Source organism: Geotrypetes seraphini, chromosome 5, assembly GCF_902459505.1.
Source record: "Geotrypetes seraphini chromosome 5, aGeoSer1.1, whole genome shotgun sequence".
NCBI lineage: Eukaryota > Metazoa > Chordata > Amphibia > Gymnophiona > Dermophiidae > Geotrypetes > Geotrypetes seraphini.
In genome coordinates, this window is record NC_047088.1 from 96,669,087 (window position 1) to 96,691,679 (window position 22,593).

General features: G+C 43.2%; 2 protein-coding genes across 8 annotated transcripts in view; one reads left to right on the top strand and one right to left on the bottom strand.

Annotated features, from left to right (window-relative positions):
• Positions 1–2,067: 2,067 nt before the first annotated feature.
• PAGR1 (PAXIP1 associated glutamate rich protein 1) lies at positions 2,068–19,034 on the bottom strand. Of its 5 annotated transcripts, none has more exons than XM_033946057.1 (4): positions 18,884–19,034; positions 15,476–15,860; positions 4,687–4,772; positions 2,068–4,003 (listed from the first exon to the last, which is right to left on the bottom strand). In XM_033946057.1, exons 2-4 carry the CDS (start codon positions 15,829–15,831, stop codon positions 3,819–3,821), a joined length of 627 nt encoding a protein of 208 aa, XP_033801948.1. In that variant the 5' UTR covers positions 15,832–15,860; positions 18,884–19,034; the 3' UTR covers positions 2,068–3,818. The 5 variants fall into 5 exon arrangements, with proteins under 5 accessions (XP_033801948.1, XP_033801949.1, XP_033801950.1 ...); XM_033946058.1 differs by having other exon boundaries at positions 18,804–19,019; XM_033946059.1 differs by having other exon boundaries at positions 15,476–15,825; positions 18,776–19,019.
• A 36-nt stretch (positions 19,035–19,070) lies between these two features.
• KIF22 (kinesin family member 22) overlaps positions 19,071–22,593 on the top strand; it is a 196,451-nt gene continuing 192,928 nt past the window's right edge. For 2 of the 3 annotated variants that reach the window (XM_033946061.1, XM_033946063.1), the window contains exon 1: positions 19,071–19,175. The gene's annotated coding sequence lies outside the window, so the exon portion shown is untranslated. The remainder of the gene's footprint in view (positions 19,176–22,593) is intronic. The other variant, XM_033946062.1, reaches the window with a different exon arrangement.

Genomic DNA, 22,593 nt, shown 5'->3' on the forward strand with positions numbered 1-22,593 from the left:
AAGTCTTTAATAGGACTCGCCAGAACCTCTCTGAGCTCCCTTAGTATCCACTTGTTCTGGAAATTGGGTGGGTAGTTGGATGGGTAGTGAGAAGTGGGTTGGTGGGATAGAGATTAATAGTTGAAATTGAAATTGTATGAACCTGATATTTGGTTTTCATTTCTATTCTTCTTATATTATTAATTCTTATATTAACTGTATTTTGAAGCTTGAAGAATGGTCTGAAATTTGGCAGCAAAAATTTAATGCTAAGAAATGCATGGCGCAAAAACCCAAGGGAACAGTACAGTTTAGGGGTGAAGAACTTATATGGATGACAAAAGAGTGGAACTTGGATGATTGTATGTGATAATATTAAGGTCATACAGGTTGAAAAGATGACAGCAAAAGCTAGAAGGATTCTAGAGTGTATAGGGAGAGGTATGGCCCGTATGAAAAGGAGGTATTAGACTCTGGTGAGTCCTCATTTAGAATAGTGTGCAATTCTGGAGACTGCACCTTCAAAAAGATATAAAAAAGCTAGAGTTGGATTAAAAAAAATTAGTGAAGACCACTGCTCTAAGTTTAAGTTGGGGCTGCTTTGGGTCCAAAAGGAATGAAGGCCAGCTGACATCTCTTCCTAGGTGGGGCCTTTCCACCAACTAAAACATGCTGACCAGTATCTCCACTGGAATAACTGACACAGATAGCCCTTCTTCAAATACAGTATGTGACTACAAACAAAAAAGTACTAATGTAGACAAAAGTTAAACTAAAACCCTAAAGGCATATCTAAATATGATCACATTTCGCCCTATCTCCAACAATTGCACTGACTACCTGTTGTTTTTAGATCTCAATATAAAGCATTAATGATTTGCCATCAGTTCTTGTATGTACCTGAACTGTTTAAAAGCAAGATGTCAAAACTATTTACCATCTAGGTCTCTGCGTTCCGAGAATTTAGCATTATTAAAAACAAATGCTAATCCAAAACATGCCGAGACAAATAAAACGGCCTTTTGCTGTGTAGAAGTCAAATTGTGGAACTCACTTGTCGGTCAATTACAAAAATGTTATGACAAGGGAAATATCAGAAAACTATTAAAAACGCAGTTATTTGTTAATGCATTTTTTTAGAAACTGATCTTTGCGACTGTTCTTTTGAAGGGCATTTTATGTGATTTTCTGATGATTATATGCTTACTAGTCTTTAAGCCTGTTACATTAACAGGTGCTAGAATAGATGTGTGTGTGTGTGTCTGTCTTTCTTTCTTTCTCTCTCTCTCTCTCCTCGGCTGTCCACCACCATCCCTTGCCTGTTCCCCCTGTCCAGTAGTAGCACTTTCTTTCTATCTCTCTCTCCTTGGCTGCTATCTTTGTTTCTTTGTGTGTGTGTGTGTCTCTCTCTCTCTCTCCTTGGCCACTGTCTGTCTGGCTTTCTTTCTGTCTCTCTCTCTCCTTGGCCGCTTTGTCTGTCTTTCTTTATTTTTGTCTCTCTACCTCCCACTATCTTTCTATCTCTCTCCCTCCCGGTGTCTATCTGTCTTTCTCCCTGCCCTGTCTTTCTTTCTGTCTCTCTCCATTGCCCCCTTTGTCTGTCTCTCTCTGGCCCTGTCTGTCTGTCTCTCACCCTTCCACTTCCCTGTGCAGCAGCATTTTCCTACTCCTTCACTTCCCAGTATTTACATCCTGTAATTCTTACCAGCATGGGAGGACTCATTCATTCGACTAAACACCTCTTCTGACAGCCGGACACCTCGCAGCACATGCACCCTGTCCGCCTCGTCTAGGCCGAAGGACACCCTCCTACTGTTGCTCTCGCCACCACCTATCACTGCCGCCACACCGCAGAGACAAACTGCCACGTTATGCGTCACATGTGCTGCAAACAGTTGCACGCGCCGCAAATTAAACATGGCCATGGAGGCACAAATCATGGAGGCAGGGATCATGCTGGTATAAGTGCGTATGCACGCTTAGGGTTTTATTATAGAGAATGTTTGTTTGTTTTACTGAATTATGTATGCAATGATATGTAAACCATTTAGGTTTAAACGGTATATAAATTTTTTAAATAAATAAAGATGGCAGACCTCACAATTTATTTGGTTTCACACAACTTGCAAAGAAATGCATTTCCTTCTGTACAGTGCAAGATATAAAGACAGCATATGAAATGTCAATTTTGAGAATTTACAGCCACCAAACTGGACTTAGTGCATTTTTCCTACCTGTGTGTCTTGTGATTTTTCTAAACACCTTGTTCTCATTCTTTGGTTCTGCTTCCATGCCTGTGCTCTTAACTCAGTCTTCACAGCGTCTTGCTCATTTGATATTTTTCTGTCTTTTCTTCACTTCTTGCCTACATCTATCTATACATGTACAAGCAGAGCAGATAAGGGGGCTGGCCTTCAACTCCACCAGCTACTCCTGAAGCATGCAGATGAAGTGATCAAATGCAGTGATCTTCAATGCAAGGCCCATAGGCTATATCCAGCAGCATCAGCAATAACAGAATAACAGAAAGGGTCATCAATGTCCTGCATATCTTGCATTGAAGAGCCTTCATTTAGAGCAAGACTCCTTTCTCAGCAGTTTTACAAACAATACTCATTATACTCTGGTTAACAGTGTGATACCATCAACTTGCTACACATAAAGATGACTAGCCGTAGAGCACAATAAACATAAGTACTGCAGTACAGGATCAGAAGGTCCTTCTATTCCACTACCCTGTTTCTAACAATGGTGAATCCAGGTCACTGGATCAGACATGATCCCAAAAAATAAAGATTCCATGTTATTTTATCATCAGGGTCTAAACTTGATAAGAGTTATGGACATTAGTTGCAGGAATTTGTGGAAACCAATTTTAAACCCATGCTTTTATCTCATCCTTCAACAATGAGTTCCAGAACTTAAACTGTATTAAACTGCAGAACACATTCTTTTCACTTGTTTAAAAAAATACTCTTAGGTAACTTCATGGCAGGTCCCTAATCTTTGTTTTCCAATGAAGATCTGGAATGGAGAAATGTGAATTGATAGCTCCCACTTCCAAAATATACAAAGTGTGAATATAGAAGAGCAGAGCATAGCCAAAATAAAGTTACACACCTTTTAATCCAGAAAAAACCAGAACAGCCTAACACAATACATTAGGACAAAAAAATAAAAGAAGCTTAAGAATAAAAGAGAGAAAGAGCCAAAGTGATGGTTTTGACTGAGCTGCTGGGTCAAAATAAAGTCTGGGATCTGGTATCATAAGTCCTCATTTTCAAATAGCTAGAAACTTTCCCCCTATATTTTATTCTGCTTCTGTCCAAGACACCTACTCTGGTCATTGATATAACAGCCCTCAGAAGGGCTATGCCCACAACACCTTCCATAATTCTGCAATCATGATACATGGGTCCTTTGGCAATGACCATTCTCTGTCCCTAAACTGGAAGGCTCTGAATACTGTCTCTGAAGGATCTAGCTAATCCAGGGAGCAGAAAAGCAAACTGGAGAGCTCCCACATGGCAATGTACTACACTTGGCACCTATGTCACTGAACCAGCCAAATAAATTGATATTTTGAGGAACTTAAGCAGCAATATTATATTAATATATTTAAAAACTGAACTGATGAATGCTCAGAATAGGTATTTCTGTGCTTGTGACCCAGTGTTTGTATCTCATAGTATGGTTCCTGGAAGGATTCCAAAATCAAACAACTGTGAAAGAAAAGAAACAGCAGTATCTGGGCACAGAGTTCAGTAATGCAGCAGTTTAGCTTTAACACAGCCCTCTAAATACAGATCTACTGCGGAGGTGAAGAATGTTCACTACCATCAGTATTTGCGCTGTCGTGGAAAGATCGCAGATGAGCGCCTTGGAGTGGGGACCTGGTCAGGTTCCAGGTCAAAAAGGTCCCGTCCTGTCTTCAGGATCTGCTCCTCAATCTTCTTGTGCCTCTTCATGTCTGAAAGGACCTTATCCAGCCGAGCCTCCCTTTTCTGACTCTTGACTGAGCTGCCTGTGAGTAAAAAGGGCCCACCCCAACTGGTTACTGAGACAATATGACACAGTGAAACAACAAAATTCAACAATTTACCTTGAGGATGAGCTTTAATAATAATAACAGTTTATATACTGCAGGACCGTGAAGTTCTATGCGGTTTACAATGATTAAAAAGTTACAGATTGAGTAGTACTAATAGAGTTAAAATTTAGCAGTCAGTTATTGGGTTAACGCTATATATATATGCTCTGCTGTAGAGCCAGGGCCCAATGTATATGATGTTTGCCACCTGTGCCTGGATTTTAGCACCAAGACTGTTGACACTTATGCCAATAAGGGTCATTCTGTAGCAATGAGAATCCAGCCAATGAGGAGAAAAGGGATCCAAATTCTTTTGTGAGAGGAAAGCCCCCGATAAATACTACTAAATGTCACACAGTAGGGGTAGCAGTATCAAGTCCAGAAGCAGGGTCTGCAGTTCCGAGTGAATTGAGAAGGCACACAATAAGAGTTGGTGGTAGGAATGGGACTGAAAATTAGTTCTGCCAGTATCTAAGTATGCATTTATAGTATGTCACGTGAGCTGTTGGCAGGAGGACCTGAAGATGGGTCTCCTTACTAGACCTCTAAGCCCCCAAATCTACATTTCTATGAAACCACTCACCCATATGATGCTATGTTTTCTCTCAACAACTTACCTGTTCGTCTCCGGTCAATCAGAGAATTTTTGGGTGTTGTTGGCTCATCATCAACATCAAAATCAAATTCAGTTGGGACCTGGGGCCTGCAAAAACACAATGAAGAGAAATTCTGGTGTGTACTGTGGCAAAACATTGTTTTTCTTGACGTTTAGAATTATGATAAGCAGTATAACAAATTTTTAAATACACTTGGAAGTTCATTGTTATTCCTTGTTTTGGCCTGCCAAGATGTTTATTATAATTATTTTTTTTAATATACAGTATACATATCATTACCCAGAGAACAAAGGAGAAATTAGGTTCTTACCTGCTAATTTACTTTCTTTTAGCTTCTCCAGACCGTTATAGGTTAATCTTACACGCGGGTTTATATCTTATCATGACCAGCAAGTGGAGACTGAAACACAACTATGGAATAGTACATAATAGGTACCTTCCCTTATTCCTATCAGTCTGCCGAATAGCCAAGCAGAAGTAAGGACTTGAAACAGAAATAAACAAGACTCCGCACAGGAGTAACAACTAACATACCCAAATGCTGTTGGAAAATGCAAAGGAGAGATCTCAGCAAGAAAATGTCATCACAGCTCACCAGCTGAGCCACAGCTGCTGTTCTTCAATTCTCCCCAGCACTAGAAAAATACTAGAACCCACAGAAAAAACAAAAAAGGCACACGTAACAGCCACAAGCACAACATGACAATAGACAATGTGGGGACCTATACCGGTCTGGAAAAGCTAAGAGAAAATAAATTAGCAGATAAGAACCTAATTTCCCCTTCTGTAGCATTTTCCAGACCGGTATAGGTTAATCTTACAAGCGGGATGTACCAAAGCAGTCCCCATCATGGGTGGGACCCCTGAAGGGCCAACACCAAAACACGCTCACCAAACACCGCGCCTGTATATCCACCTGGTAGTGTCTGACAAAAGAATGCAAGGAAGACTAAACTGCAACCTTACAAATGGCCACTAGAGGCACTAGTGAAGACTCAGCCCAAGATGCTGCCTGACCACGAGTGCAATGAGCCTTGAAAAATTCCAGAACAGGCTTTTTCTGAAGAAGATATGAGGACACAATAGCTTCTTTGATCCAACGCGCAATGGTAGCCTTGGAAGCGCCATCCCCCTTATGAGAACCCGCAAGAAGGACAAAAGAGATGATCTGATTTCCTGAACTCCTGGGTCCTCTGCACATAAGAGCGAAGAACCCGACCGACATCTAACTTGCGCAACTGCTTCTGCTCAGAAGAGCCCTCCCGACTACCCAACAGTGGGAGGACCACTGCCTGATTCCGAAACACGCCTAGCAGAAGTAATAGCCACCAAAAATACCGCCTTAAGAGTAAGGTTCTTCAACGAGCAGGTGCCCAAAGGCTCAAAAGGAGGATGCACCAGCACAGACAAGACCAGATTCAAATCTCAAGAGGGAACCGACAGCTGCACAGGAAGCTTGAATAATTTGGCCGCCCGCAAGAAGCGGACGACATCAGGAATGGCAGTCAGCCGCTGACCTTGTAACAATCCATGAAAGGCCGACAGGGCCACCTGCTGAACCCGGAAAGACGACCAAGCCAGGCCCCTGTCCAGGCCATTCTGCAAGAATTCTAAGATGTTAGGCAGGGAAACGCAAAAAGAGACCACTCCATAAGCTCCATACCAATCCTTAAAGATGCGCCAAACCCGCACATAAGCCCGAGATGTGGAAAGTTTCCGGGACCCAAGAGGGTGGAGATCACTTTATCTGAATACCCCTTCTTACCTAGGCATCCCCCTCTCAAGAGCCAAGGGACCTGGATCGAACATGGGAATGGGGCCCTGAGTCAGCAGATTGGGCAAAAGAGGAAGAGGATCCGACACTAGATGCTGCACCAGATCGCATACCACGGACGGCGGGGCCAATCCAGAGTCACAAGAACCACCAGGCCCAGGTGATGAACAAATGTGGAGAAGAACTCTGCCCACTAATGGCCACGGAGGGAACACATACACCAGCTCCTCCATTCGCCACAGTTGAACCAGAGCATCCAGGCCCTCGGCCTGACCGTTCCTGCGACGACTGAAGAAGCACGGTGTTTTGGCGTTGACACTCATGGCCATCAGGGGCTGACTCCAAAACCACATTATCAACTGAAAGGCCCCATAGCTTAAGACACCACTCTCTGGGATCTAACACGTGATGACTGAGGAAGTCCACCTGAACATTCTCCACTCTGGCTATGTGGGAGGCTGAGATGTCCTGAAGGTGGGACTCTGCCCAGACCATGAGCAGAACTGCCTCCTGCGCTGAGTGCTCTTGGTGCCCCTCTGACGATTGACATAGGCCACCACCGTGGCATTGTCTGACAGAACTCTGACTTGACTTGCCCAATAAAAAGGACGGCTCTGGTCTCCAGCACATTGATCAACTAGCCTCCTCTGTGGACCAGGTGCCTCGAGCTGAGTGACCTAGATACTGAGCTCCCCAACTGAGGAGACTGGCATCTGTGAGAAGCCCCGTCCACTGTGGTTGATCCTGACTCATCCCTTGAACAAGATGAGAGGTCTGGAGCCACCAACAAAGGCTGCAGCGTGCCAAGCTTCTCAGAGGAACAGGGAGATCCAAACTATGCCTCTGGGGTGACCACCACCAAAGCAGAGCATACTGAACTGGACGCATGTGGGCCCGCGCCCACCTTACTACATCTAGGGAAACTGCCATCGACCCCCAAGACTTGGAGGAAATCCTGCGCCCGAGGACTCCGGGACACCATAAGCAGGTGAATCCGAGATTTAAATTTGCTTACCTGGGCCTCTGGAAGGAAGACCTTTCCCAAGGAGGAGTCAAACAGAACCCCAAGGTACACCAGACGCTGAGATGGGACCAACTGACTCTTGGAAAGGTTGATCACCCATCCCAGCAACTGAGGAAACTCCACCACCTGAGTCGTAACCTGGGTGCTCTCCTGCAACAACTTCGCCCCGAATCAACCAGTCATCCATGTAGGGATGCACAAGAATGCCCTCTGTCCTCAAGGCCGCTGCGACAACCACCATAACCTTGGTGAATATCCAGGAAGCTGTGTCCAGGCCAAAAGGAAGTGCACAGAACTGATAGTGCTGACCCAAGATCGCAAAGCGAAGAAAGCACTGATGGGAGGCCCAAATTGGAACATGTAAGTAGGCCTCTGTCATATCAAGAGAAGTCAGGAACTCCCCCGGCTGAACCGCCAGAATGACAGACCGCAGTGTTTCCATGCAAAAAGAGGGAATTTTGAGAGCTCTGTTTACCCCTTTTAAATCTAAGATGGGCCGAAAGGTCCCCCTCCTTCTTGGGCACTACAAGGTAAATTCAGTACTTGCTGGTGCCGCACTCCTGAGGAGATACTGGAACAACTGCTTTGAGATCAAGCACGTGTTGAAGGGTCAAGTGAAAGGCCTGCATCTTCCATGCCACCTGACACGAAGATGTTATAAAATGATCTGGCAAACAGCAGGCAAACTATAGAGCATAACCATCCCGTACCACCTCCAGGACCCACTGAGTGGACATAATCTCGGCTCACTTGGGGGAACACTCGGGCAGCCGGGCACCCACTGGAACCAAAGGGGGCGCCAGCAAAGAGTCATTGGGCAGGACGGGCAACTGGGGAACCAGCAGAAGGATTCCCAGCCCCCCGATGGGCCCCCCCGACCCGGGAAAACTCCGAAGCCTGGAAAGTAGCAGCCCCACACCCAGGGGAGTATTTGCAGAACTCCCACAGACGCCCATGTGCAGTGCAACCCTGAGACGCCAGGCAGGCATGGTCCTCAGGCAGGCGGGGCACCTCAGAGTCCTGTCAGAGTTTGAACCAACTTATCTAAATCCTCTCCAAACAAAAAGACCCCAGAAAGGGAAATTTGTTAAGCTTAGTTTTGGATGCAGCATCCGCCGACCAAGCATGAAGCCACAAGGTACGTCATGTGGCCACTCCAAAAACCATAGACTTGGCAGATGTCTGCACCAAGTCATAGAGTATTCGAGAGGAACGAGGCAGCCATCTCAATCTTTGCCACCTCCTGATTCACCAAGGACCAGTCATCAGACTCATGATCCAGGATACGCTCGGCTCACCGAAACACGGCATGAGCCACTAGCTCCCTGTACCCCCAAAGCAGAGACATCAAAACTCTGTTTAAGAATGGTCTCCAACTTACACTCCTCAGAGTCCCATAAGGCAGAACCGCCCTCAACAGGCACGGTATGCCACTTAGCAATCGCTGAGACCACCTTGTCCACCACTAGTGACTTCAAAATAGCCCTATCCCCTCCGGGATGAGATACAAACGAGCCATGGTGCGCGCCAACCGAAACATAGAAACAGAGTATGACGGCAGAAAAGGGACGGTGGCCCAACAAGTCTGCCCACTCAAGAACCCTCCCTCAGCAAATTTGCCTGCTCTAGAGTCCCCTCTCCCATGAGAATCCATCTTTTAAGCATAACTCTGTAGCAACCCCACTTGTTTGTCCCAACATCTCTTGAAGTCGAGCACATTACTGGCCTCGACCACTTGGCACATTTGGCGTATTCCACTGCGCCAGTACGAGATCCTGAATATCCTAATGCATAGGAAGTAGCGCGGATCCCCCTAAGAAGAGGGTCACCCACATGCGGGGTCTCCGGTGACACTTCTTCAAAACGCAGCACCGAGGAGATCTGATGAATCAGGTCTGGTAGCTTATCCCTCTGAAAAAGGTGCATCACAGATGCCTCTTTGCTGGAAGGCGGGAAACCTGCCACCCCGCTGCCGTCCCGAGAGGATCCTGGAATTCCTCATAAGGGTCTAGGTCCTCATCCAGGCCGACATGCTCTTCTGACCAGGTCCTCATCCCAAGCCACCCTCTGGCGGAAGAAGGGACGCCAAATGAAGAGGGAGGCAAAGCCACAGGGGGTATGGAGGGAACCCCCTTCCGAAACCCCCTGGGCGCATGTGGGACTCCCAGCCACATGAAAATAGTCTCTGCACATTGCAAAATTTAAATTGGGGGGGAAAAACTCCCGGTGGTCCCATGGGATTCCCTACCACAGCAGGGGACCCAGCTGAAACCTGCCCCTGTTTTTCCAAATAGGGAAAAGGTCACCTGAGGTTACAGACAAAATGGATGGGCCTGTCTGAGAAAATGGTGAAGTTCCTGCAAAAAACAACCCCTCCAGGGCCTGTAGTGGCTGGGAAGCCTGAACTGTCCCAGCTGCTAAAGCAGGCATCAGCTGCTAAAGCCGGCATCAGCTGTTTGGAAAAAAAAAAAAATATATATATATATATATATTCCCTTACTGCTGGTTCGGCTCAGGACTCCCTCAGCTTATATATATATATATATATATATATATATATATATCCCACAGAGGGATTTTCTCATCCGCTGATGGTAAGGGTAAAAAGGATTCCCTTACTGCTGGTTCGGCTCAGGACTCCCTCAGCTTATATATATATATATATATATATATAAGCTCTTTTTAAAAATGAGAGAGAAACACGAAAGGAAAAAACATTAGGAAGGGTGTTGTTGTTTTTTTTTTTATAAAGGACTGCTGCACTGCAATTATTCCATATAGGAGGTAAACGCATCTTTAAACAGAAGGGTTTTTAAATTAATTTTGAAACGGCTAATATCTTTTTTGTCTCTAATATATTGGGGGAGAGAATTCCAGGTTTGAGGGGCTACTACTGAAAATATATCGTATCGTCTTGTGCCGATCACTTTCAAAGAAGGGACTACCAAAAGACCTTGGCTTGATGAGTGAAGGGAGCGAGAAGAGTTGTATGGAATGAGTACCCTGTTTATGAATTGCGGTTCATTTGTGGATAAAGTTTTAAATACCAAAAGTAAAATTTTAAAGATGATGCAATGATTAATGGGAAGCCAATGTGAGGCAACCAAAAAGGGGGATACATGGTCATATTTTTTCCCGTTGTGAATTAATTTAACGGCAAGATTTTGAATAATCTGTAGCCGTTTCTTTTCTTTTTGGGTAATGTTTAGTAGTTATTGTAATATTGTAACCTGAATCCCTCTTCCGTTCCATCCAGTTGAGTCTGTTGGTCAAACCCCCTTTTTTTGGGGGGGATTTGTTTTTATTATTATTACCTTGTATCTTAACATATGTTCAAATTTGGATTTTATTGTAATTCGCTTAATATTTTATTTGTCATTATTATTTTGTATTTTAACGTATATTCAAATTTGGATTTTAATGTAAATCGCTTAGTATTTTATTTATAAGCGATTCATCAAATTTCGAATAAACTTGAAACTTGAATAGGGGAAGGTACCTGCTATGCCATAGTTTTGTTTCAGTCTCCACCTGCTGGTCATGATGAGATATATACCCGCTTGTAAGATACCTATACCAGTCTGGAGAGTGCTAAAGAAGAATTAATTAGCACTTTCCAAACACTGTTCTTGTTTAACAAGCAGACTAGAGTTTCCTTGAGATGTCCAGTTATCACCTCACAAAATCCTTCTGGACTTATGATGAGTTAGATATGCAGGCTTCTCATAAGAGCTACAAACAAATGATCATTCTACCACTAAAAAACATAAAAATTACTTATGTTTGTTAAAGAACATGATCCTATTTCATTTTTTAATCTGAAAATCAAAATTAAAGCAAAATCAGAAATCCCTGAATTCTCAATCTCTTTAGGTAACTCTAAAAATGTTTTCTTTCTCTCGAGATCTTAAGACAGAGTTAACTTGTCTTCTGAGAGTGCTGGGCCTTTTAAAAAAGGTAGATCTTCCACCAAGTCTAGCTAAAAATTGACAAATCGGGTATTTTTTAAATTTGGCTGTCTCTTCTATAAGGCCCTATATGGTTTATTGCCTGATTACCTCACCAATCATTTCTTATTTTCCAGACCCGGGCGGACCTCTCGACCCCAGTAATTCTTTTCCTTTCCATCAGTTAAAAGGTTTCTCGCATAAAAGAGTAATCAATACATTTTTGTCCTACCAAGCAACTTCTAAAGATCCAGAATGGAATCATCTGGTCCGCTCTTCTACATCATACATGCATTTTAAGAAGCTCCTGAAAAAAAACTTACCTCTTGCCCAAACCCGATGACCCAAGACTAGACAACTTTCATTCATCTTACCCCATTACAAACCTCAATTTTTCATTTACATTACATTACAGATTTCTATTCCGCCATTACCTTTCGGTTCAAAGCGGATTACAAAAAGAGTTATGGAAGAAGGGTTACAACGTTAGATCAGAGAAGGTTTCCAAGAGAGGGAAAAGTAGGATCTGGGGTTAGGGAGGGGATGGTAAAAGGGGGGGTTAAGCTTTATCATGGTATTAAGCTTTATTAAGGGATTTCTTTAAGAGTATAGTTTTTATTTCCTTTCTGAACATCTTGTAGTCTGGGGTTGTTGTCAATAGGTTGGAGACTTAGTTGTCTATCTTCGCTGCCTGAGTGGTTTATAGTTTTTTTATGCATTTGTAAAACTGTATTCTAATTTGTTAAGAATTACTGTTCCTGATTCTTTTTTTTTTTACTACCCTGTACACTGCCTTGTTATGTTGTTATGTTTTCCTGAGGTTACCGCAGCAATATTAGGGCTTAGCTCTGAGGTACTGCTGAGCCATCCAGCCAACATTAACTTGGATGCTATTAGAAGATTAGGTTTTCACCTTTGATAATTTTCTGTTAGTCCCTGGAGGATTCAATATGCTAGGTTCATTCATTTCCCGCAATCCAGGAGTTGCAGAAATCGAAACACTTTTCTGAGCATGCGCTCCTCTTACCTTAGAGAGAGAGAGAGTTAAGAACCCCCTGCAGTACAGTCCCAAAGCCAAGCAACATACTGGAACAAATCCAGAACAAAATAATGGGGCACAGGGGAACCTCCCTGGTTACATAAACAATTTCTGTCTGCAAAACATGAAAACAAGTAAACAGGCAAAAGGCAACACAGAAAAGCATTGGGAAAAATGTAGAACTAACCTGCTATGTGCAACGAGCACCCACATTGTAATATGCATACTCACAGAAGAGCAAATTCCCCACAGAATCCCTCTACTGGCTGGAAGATCCTCAAGCCTGCAAGAATAACTGAGGCAGGCAATTCAGAACATCTGAGCTTACACAGAGAGGGAAGGCCGTACTGAATCCTTCAGAGACTAACAAAAAGAAGATGACTGAAAGTGAAAATTTAATCTTCCATTCTGTTATGTCCCTTCTGTATTCAGTATGCTAGGTGATGTACCAAAGGAATGGCAGCGTCTAAGGAAGGACAGAAGAGCCTGCCCACAACACAGAGGTACCAAAAGCGGCATCAGAGCGAGCTGCCACATCCACCCTGTAAAACCAGGTAAAGGTATGAAGAGAGGACCACATAGCCGCCCTGCAAATTTCATCTGGATGAATTGTGTGAGACTCTGCCCATGAAGCAGCAACACTTCTAATAGAGTGAGCCTTAAGGGAAACTGGCGGCTGCTTACCGAGAGCAGTGTTCTCCCTAGCGTCTTTTAGCCAGGCGCTCCACCCAGTTAATTTAAGTGAGCGCCCGGCTGTCTGCCAGGGAAACTTATACCTTTTTAAATCCTGGTGGTCCAGCGGTGTATCGGCAGGAGCGAGCTTTCTGTGCTCCTGCCACGTGCCGAGCCCCTCCCTTGCTGGATGGCTGCCTCAGATCTCGCAGCCAGCAGCGCACAAGGCAGGAGTGAGCTTTTTGCGCTCCAGCATGGCCCTGCACTGCTCCATGAATATCTGCTGTCAGTTCTTGCGAGTCCTAGAAAATGTGCTACACACCTCATTACTAAATATCACTATGGTCACCTTTGAAGTACTCCTTGTGAAGCTATGCACTGACACCAGCGCCTAGTCCACCCTTCAAATAAATTTTGGAACTCTTTTTCTGGAATGCACATCAGAGCTTTCGTTGTATTACCTTGATGTCCTGCATGTCATAAAAATGTCTTCCTTTCAATATTTTATTTATCTTTGGGTAAAGAAAAAAGTAATTGGGGGCCAGATCAGGTGAGTAGAGAGGGAGTTCCAATGCAGTTATTTTGTTTTCTGGCTAAAAACTCCATCACAGACAGTGCTGTGCGAGCTGGTGCACTGTTGTAATGTAAGAGCCATGAGTTAGTGAAAAGTTCAGGTCGTTTTTATCTTTTTCATACAGACTTTTCAGCACTTCCAAATAATAAACTTGGTTAACTGTTTGTCCAGTTGGTACAAATTCATAATAAACAATCCCTCCAATATCAAAAAAAGATTAGCAATATTGTTTTGACTGTTGATTTAAACTGATGGAACTTTTTTGGTTGTGGAGAATTGGCAGACTTCAATTATGCACTTTGACACTTTGTTTCGGGGTCGTATTGGTAAACCTATGTTTCATCACCAGTGATAACATAGCCCAAAACATCACCATGACTCTCCAAAAGGTCTTGGCAAACTTTGACTCTACTTTGGGACCAGTTTTGCACACACCTTTCTCATGCCAAGATTTTCAGTTAAGATTTTCCTGTTTTTCTATCAATGTTTACTTGGTCTGCTATGCTTCTCACAGTCAGCTAACGATTTTGATGCACAATTTGATGAATTTTTACAATGTTTTCATCAGTTCTACTCATTACTGACCACCCTGACCTTTCTTCATCAGTGACGCTTTCTCTCTCCTCAGAAAAACGTCTTAATACATTTGTACACTGACGTTTTCTTATGGCATTATCCCCATAAACTTGAACTAACATGTCTCTGATTTCACTTCCATTCTTGCAAAGTTTAACTAGAAATTTAATGTTTGTGCGTTGCTCTAATTCAAGCTTCAACATTCTTGCAACAGCACACAAAAACACGCAACTACAATAAATGAACACCACTCAGCAAGACATCGCCACATGTCAATACAAACAGCTGTCAGAGGTGGGGCGGGACCGCGGCGGAGGAAACAGCGCAAAGATCACTGGCATTGCGATCTTGCTGCAGGCTGCTTCTCTATGGTAAATAGTGCGGGGAGGCCGGGGGGGGGAATCCGGACGCCAGACAGAGAACTGGACGCCAATGACTTCAAGGCCGGGAGCACCCCCTCAGGGCTTGCACCTGGGGCGGACCCCCCCCCCCCCCCCCCCCCTTGGTACACCATTGCTGAAAACTACTGTAGGGTAATCTTTCTTTTGATATTGGAACTTATAGGGGAAGTCAGAGAGGCATCTGAAACAGATTCAGCATATTCCAAGGCATACCACTCCAGAACCCACTGGTCAGAGGTGATAAGAGCCCATTTATAGTGAAAAGTATGCAACCTGCCTACAGCAGTAAGGGGTCCCTTCCATACACAAGCTAAAGCTCACAAGCCTGATGACTCAAACTTGAGGAATGCAGATGTGGACTATAACCCAGAGTCAGGCTTGTCGAGTCTACACAAGGGATTCTGTTGTATCAAACTTACACTGTCTGCAGAAAGTAGAGAAATCCAAGCTATTATGTTGGTAAGATCACTGGAATAGTTCAGTATCTCTACCTCTATCTGACGGCAGGCACATAACCTATTTGTCTGGATTGTGCATTAAAATATTATAAAAACAGAAGGAATCTATATTTTTTGTGTTTTTTACTTCTTACTATGTGCCTGCATTGTGATGGAGAATAAGATGCAAGGTACCAAGAAGATGAGGCTTCGGTCAAATCTCCAAGAGACTGATGGGCAAATTCAGGCACTTCTACCAGTTAAAGACATGGTGTTGCCTTTTCTCAAAGCCACTCTGAACAAAACTGTCACACATTTACAAAGGATGTTAGACTGGAAACTTACTGCTCTTCAGCTTCCTCCTCAGCCTCGGGCTCTTCATCTGACCTGTCATCCTCTGGGTCAACATCTGGTGTGGGTGGACGCCGTGGGAGAATCTCCACCTGTAGTGGCAGTGTACCCTGGCTGTCCAGCAGTTCATAAAGCCGTTTGATCTCCTCTGGGGGAGGCATCCAGGTTTCAGGGGATTCCAACTCCTCATCACTGCAGGTCACATACCAATCTTCTGGCTCATGCTCTTCTTCCTCCTCCTCCTCCCCCTCTTCTTCTACAGCAAGGGACTCCATGCCAGTAGTAACCTTGCTGGCCTCTGCTTCCTCTGTCACCTCTTCTGAATCTGGAGTTGCTGACTGCATCTTCATAAAGGCATGTAATACCAAAATTATGCACTCTGTAAAATTATAAAGGTTTCTTTGAAAATGCTATTTACTTTTCAACTCTTTTTAAAGAGAAGCAGCCATATTAAGTGAGACAAATAACTTCACACAAAGCCTGATTCTCGGCTGTGACTTCCTACATACATTCTGAAACTGACTGATTCATGTAGGGCGAGTGTGTTAAGTCACCTGACATAACACATACACACAATACTTTGTCAGCTAAAGTGATGTTATTTTGGACTAGTAATAAGGACAAGCTGATGGCCACTGACTGTATCCATAAAAATATTCTCCTTTACGTAATTACAATTGAATCTCTTTCTACATGACAATGCATCCACTAAAAATAAATCCATACATCAATAGTTATATGTATGTAGGTTTTAATTACTTCATCATAATCTCATATCTGCAAAGCATTAACAAGTGTCTACAATTATCCCAACATAGCCACCCTCTAAAGAAACTAGCCTTCTGGGGTACAGCACATCTCAGCAACATTTTAAAGCAGGGTTTCCCAAGCCTGTCTTAGGGACCCTACAACTGTTTTTTCAAGATATTCACAATGCGTATACATTAGATCAATTTGCATGCTATTTATTTTAGATATTTTGACAACACAACTAGCTGTGGGCTGCCCAAAACAGGTTTGGGACACACTACTTTAAGACATCTTTTTTGCACCTACCCATACTCAAGTGCTGCTTTGTCCAGTCACCTCCAATTGGAAATTTGCATCAACAGAGGACAGAACTGTGCTAGACTGCCCCTTGCTCTGCTTTGATGTAGCCTTCAGTAGAATTAGTGCTGGAACTTTTAAGGCAGATCTAGAAATTTATGAGGCAATATAGATACTCCATACCATCAGCATTGCAGGCCAGTTCAAGTCCGGTAGAGTGGTTTCAGCAATAATAGCAGCCAAAACACACATAGTACAGATGCAAGCTAGCAAAGGGAAGGGAAGGGAAGACATGAGATGCTACATATGAGAGGGGGTAGGGAAAGGAAAGAGCAAGAACAGAGAGAAGGCAAGATACTTGACATAGGGAAAGGGGATAACGGAGGAGAAATGTTATGCTGGATATGGCAGGAGAGTGCATTTTGGTATGGAACATACAGCAGAATGTTTGTTTAGGACATCAGATACCTCTGGGTTGGCCCTGCCTACAATGCCGATACATTTCTTGTATATATGCTTGCTGCCAGTCATGCCTTTATGAATGTGCAAATTTAACTGTTGCCAAATATTTTCCAGCAACTTGTTCCATAGGCTCAATGTTACTATTTAAAATGCCCTGGGGTTTTTTAGCGAAGGAAGAGACAATAAGTCTTCTGAACACAGCTTTCTCTAAATTTTATAAGGCAACAACAGTTCAGACACATATTTAAAACCCAAACTACATGGGTCATTTCATAAATAATGCACACTATTTATTTATTTTTTTTAATTTATATGGTTTTATTTTTTTTTGAAGTATTTATTTATAATCCTTCAATATAATCTCCCTGCTTTGCAATGACCGAGTTCCAATGTCTGGGGAAGCTTCATTATTCCATCCAAGGCACGGTTTTAGTTCAGTTGCCGAATGGCTCAGGTGTTTGCTCGGAACCGGCAGTGGCATGCAGTTAGTTCAGAGAAGCGTTGCTAGAGTCATTTCCCTGACACAGCGGGGATTGTAATTTTCTCCCATGAAACACAGGCCGCGTCAGAAGATTGAAAGCATTAAGCAACGGCCTCGGTTTCAAAAAGAGTACAAAGCTAAGTACTTTAAGTCTTGAGAAGCATTGAAGTAACATAGCACATAGGCACTTAAAAACATTTAGCACATTTGTTTCTGTTGATTTTGAGTGTTGAAATGAACTGTGGTCCTCTAATGAAAAAATTCCCAACCATGAAATATTATTGAATTATAAAAGGCTTTTAAAATTTTCATATTTAATTAATTTAATTTAATAGGTGAATAAAAATTGATTAAAGATTAAGGGCTTCTTTTACTAAGCCGTATTAGGGCTTTAACGTGCGGAATAGCACACACTAAATTGCCGCACGCACTAGACCTTAACACCAACATTGAGCTGGTGTTAGTTCTAGCCGCGTAGCGTGGGTTTAGCGTGCACTAAAATGCTGCGTGCGCTAAAAATGCTAATGCAGCTTAGTAAAAGGAGCCCTAAGTAAAGATTAGGTAAGGAGATATATCATTTTAAGGAATAAATAATAAATTATGGTTTTAGTTATGGTAGGGAGGATGGGTTCAAGCTGGTGATGTAACTAGGAGTAAGAGAAAAGAACTTTCTTTCTCTTGGAAGAAATCCCAGAATGGGAAAATTACTCCACAATCTGAGGCTTGTTCCTGTTTAATTAATTAATAATTAGAGAAAATCACCTGCAAGGTCATTTTGACTTCTATCAATGGTCCTTTACTTTTAATTTAATAGGTAACCATTTAGTCTTCTTTAGTTTATTGCGTATAGCAACTACAATTACAAATATGCTACTAAAAAACAGAACCCCTCCCATCCCATCCTACAAATTTATTTTCAGGATTTCCTAATACTCGTAGTTTCCTCCTGTTTTGTTGTTGCTGTAGTTGTGCTTGAAGACTTGTGGTGCTAGCCCAGTAGAGGCCAACTACTTGGATTTTTCCCCACTTTCATAATTTTTTTAAGCCCTTTCATATCTTTTACCGAGCCTGCAGTCACACCAATACCTTGCAAGATACAACAAACTGTCACTCTCTCCAAAGCACAATACATATGTGGTCTGGTCACTTAGTGAAACCATTCTGAGATGACTGCGATTTAATGAGGATAACTGAAGCTTAGAAATAGAATCTGACCTCCCATTCAGCAACGCCATGGAGTCATAATATCAGCCTTTTCCTACCACTTTAACCCTTTATAAAGAGCATTGAAGTGATAGACTCACATCAGTGTGACTCCTGAGCACTACTCACAGGACAGGATTATTCTTTCGATGAGCCCTAGGACAATAGTAGGCACGCAAGTACACTGGTCTGCCTCCGATATCTCTTACCGCAGGCTCTTCCAAAGCATCAGCAACGGTGGTCGGCCAGCAGAGGCAATGATTTAAACAGACTACTAGCGATCAGCACCCCCAATACTTTTCCTCCGTCACGTCGGAAGTGAAGCGCCAAGTGAGAACTAATTTTGAAAAAATGGCGCATCCGGAGATTTGATGTCACTTCCGGCGAGCGTTGCGATTTGCCAGTGGGGAAGTGACGCGCCAAGTACAAAATTCTGAGCGTGTTTCCCCCACCTACAAAGAAGCGTCGTTTGTTGCTGCCTTCAACGGTCCTCGGTTGAAGGTAAAATAACTAATGTTTATACAAATTAATGTTTATACAAGATAGGATTGAACGTGAGATATGATTCGTCCTTTCTTCCTGCTACTTTTTCCCACCACGGTTTTAGAGTTCTTTCTCTGAGCTACATTAGTCTACTCTTCTCACTTTCGGCGATTTTTAACTTCTTTGTTGTTGGGTGTTTTTTTTTTTTTTTGCATGTGTTTTAAGGATTGTTCATCTTTCTCATAAATGGCCCACAAGTGGACAGTAAAAGATAGTAATAATAATAATAATAGCTTTATTTATATCCCGTCATACCTTTCAGTTCAAGACGGTTTGCAAGAGAGGCTGCATGAAGTAAGAGCAAACAAACAGATGTGTAATGTAGTTATATATAACATGAGGTAGGAGTATGCAAGTAGACATAGAGGAGATGTTTAAGGAAGTTTAAACGGATTTGTCAAATAAATGGGTTTTCAGTGATCTTCTGAATGATGATGAGTTAAGGAGTAAATCACTTAGAGTATTGTTTCAGATTCCTGATTGAAAGGATAGTGTCTTGTGGAGGAATCTTTTGAAATGGCATTCTTTGGGAGTCGGAAAGGTAAATAACAATGTTCTGGGTGAGAAGGGAGTTTGTCTTAGAGAATAAAGTGTTTCAGAAGGTAAGTGAGTGCAGTGCTGAATAGTGTTTTGAAGCATAGGCAACCGAATTTGAAAATGATTCTGGCCTCTACTGGTAGCCAGTGCAATTTTTTGAAATATGGAGTGATGTGGTTGGATTTTTTTCAGGTCAAAAATCGGTCATATGGCTGTGTTTGGATTGTTCTTAATCTTTTGGTAGATTTTTTGTAGGATCTTAGGTAAATGATTTTGCAGTAGACCAGCAAACTAAGGAATAATGAAGTACATAGTTTCCATAGTAGGCAGAAGCATTTTTTTTTAACTAAGATGTCGGTATGGTCAAATGTCAGTTGTTGATCTAAGGCAATGGTCTCAAACTTGCGGTCCACATGTGGTCCCCCAGGTCCTGTTTTGCGGCCCACGGTCTGTACATGATCTCGCACACTGGGCAGTAAGAGAGGTCCTGGCGTCGGCTGACTTGAAACTTCCTGTTGCCATCGCATATGCCAGGACTCCTGCCTTCGCCTATCTGCCGGGACTCTACCTCCTTTCTCTAGCCTGCCGCTGCTGGCCGGGGGTGCATAGATAAGATGAAGGCAAGCGTCCTGGCATACGCGACGACAGCAGGAAGTTTCAAGTCAGCTGATGCCGGCACCGGAGCCTCTCTTCCTGCCCAGTGTGCAAGATTGCATATAGACTGCGGACCGCAAAATAGAGGTATTGTTGGGAAGGAAGGAAGAAGGGGTACTGCTGGACAAGGAGCAGGGGAAGGGAGAAGGGGTACTGCTGGACAGGGGGGAGGTAAAAGGAAGAGAAGAGGTGCTGCTGGACCTGGCAGAAAGGAAAAGTGCTACACACTGGAGGGGAGGGTGAGATGGTGCATGGGGAGAGAGCATCTTGGGGGGTGGGAAGGAGGGATGCCACTGAGGGAAGAGGCAAGGACAGAGAAAGAAAGCGTGCAGGAGACAGAAAGTGTTGGACTCATGGAGAGGACAAGAAGGATGAGGAGGACAGAAAGAAGGAAAGGAGAATTGTTACACTGGGAAAGGGGAGAGGGCAGAGAGTGAAAAGTTGGACTCATGGAGGGAGAGAAAGATGTTTGGTTGAGTGAAGGAGGACCAGAGGAGAAGAATGCAGGAGGAAGTGAGAAAAAAATGTTGGACTGGTGGAAAGGAGGAAGAAATATTGGACTGGGAGGGGGGCCAGAAAGGAGGAAGGGAAAGAGAAATGTTACACTGGGGGGATGGAAAGAGAGAGAGATGGGAAGGTAAGACATGGAAAAGTAGATTTTGAGAAGAAAGCAGAAAAATTGAATGTTAAGTTAATGCCAAAGATGGATGCAAGACAGAAAGTGAAGACGGAGAGAAAAACAATCAATGGACAAGAAGGCACTGGAAACAGTTAAAAGCACAGAAAAATAGTCACTAGACAACAAAGGTAGGGCAAATGGGGATCACTCCGAACTTCACCAATCAAAAAAGCTCTGCAGACAACTAGAAAGAGAATGGAAAAAAAATAAGAGCTTAGAACACACCAAAACAGCATGGAGAAATCAAATTAACCAATACAAGACCAAACTCAAGGAAAAACGGAAAGCCTACTACTCCAAATTGATAGGCACAAAAACCCCATACACAAAAAAGCTATTCAATCTAGTAAAGAACCTCACTGACACCAAACCGTACCTAGCTACTCAAGGAACCCACCCACCGACAGCCATCCAACTAGCAGACCATTTCAAAAACAAGATCACCAATATCAGAACAGCATTCATCAACACACACACCCATCTCGAAAAGATAACAACAAACCCCTCAACAGGTGAAGCCATCGTAGCAGACAGAAGCTGGTCCAACTTCCCAATCCTACTTCGGTCGGATATGAACTGACTCTACAATAAATACAGCCATGCTTCCAGTGACCTAAATAATTACCCCACCTACCTGTTATCAAACGCTTCCACCACTTTCAAAGCCAACTTTATGCTATGGATTCAAACCACATTGACAGAAGGCCAATTCCCTCAGGACCTAGGAGAGATCTTAATCACCCAATCATGAAAGATCACAAAAGCCCAATAGATAGCCCCTCCAACTACAGACCTATCGCTTCAATACCGATATATGTTAAAATAATAGAAGGCCTAGTTGCACAATACCTCACCAACTACCTGGAAAAACACAACCTTTTTCACCCCTCACAATCGGGATTTCGAACCAACCACAGCACAGAAACATTACTTGTCTCACTATTAGATACAGCCTGGCAACACATCAGTAAAGGAAAAAAGATGATGTTAATTCAACTTGACCTCTCCGCAGCATTTGACCTAGTTGACCACTCCTTATTACCACAGATACTTGACGCCATAGGGATCTCAGGCAAGGTCCACAATTGGTTTCAAGGATTCCTCAAATCAAGAACCTATAGGGTAAAGTCCAATGATATCAAATCAGAACCATGGTCCAATCCCTGCGGAGTTCCACAAGGATCACCTCTCTCACCTATGCTCTTCAACCTCTTTATTTCCTCTCTAGGAGCCACTTTAGACAACCTAAATGTCACATCCTTCAGCTACGCAGACGATATCACCATACTCCTCCCCTTCGACCCATCAGAGACCACCACCACAGCAAAGCTAGAAACAACCCTAGTTACAGTGGAAAAATGGATGATGGACCACAAACTGAAACTAAACTCAGAAAAAACAAAATTCCTTTTGCTCGAAAAGGCCAAAACTCCTACCATCACAAAACTGAAAATCAAAAATACCAAATACCCAATACAACCCGAACTCAAACTCCTAGGAGTAACG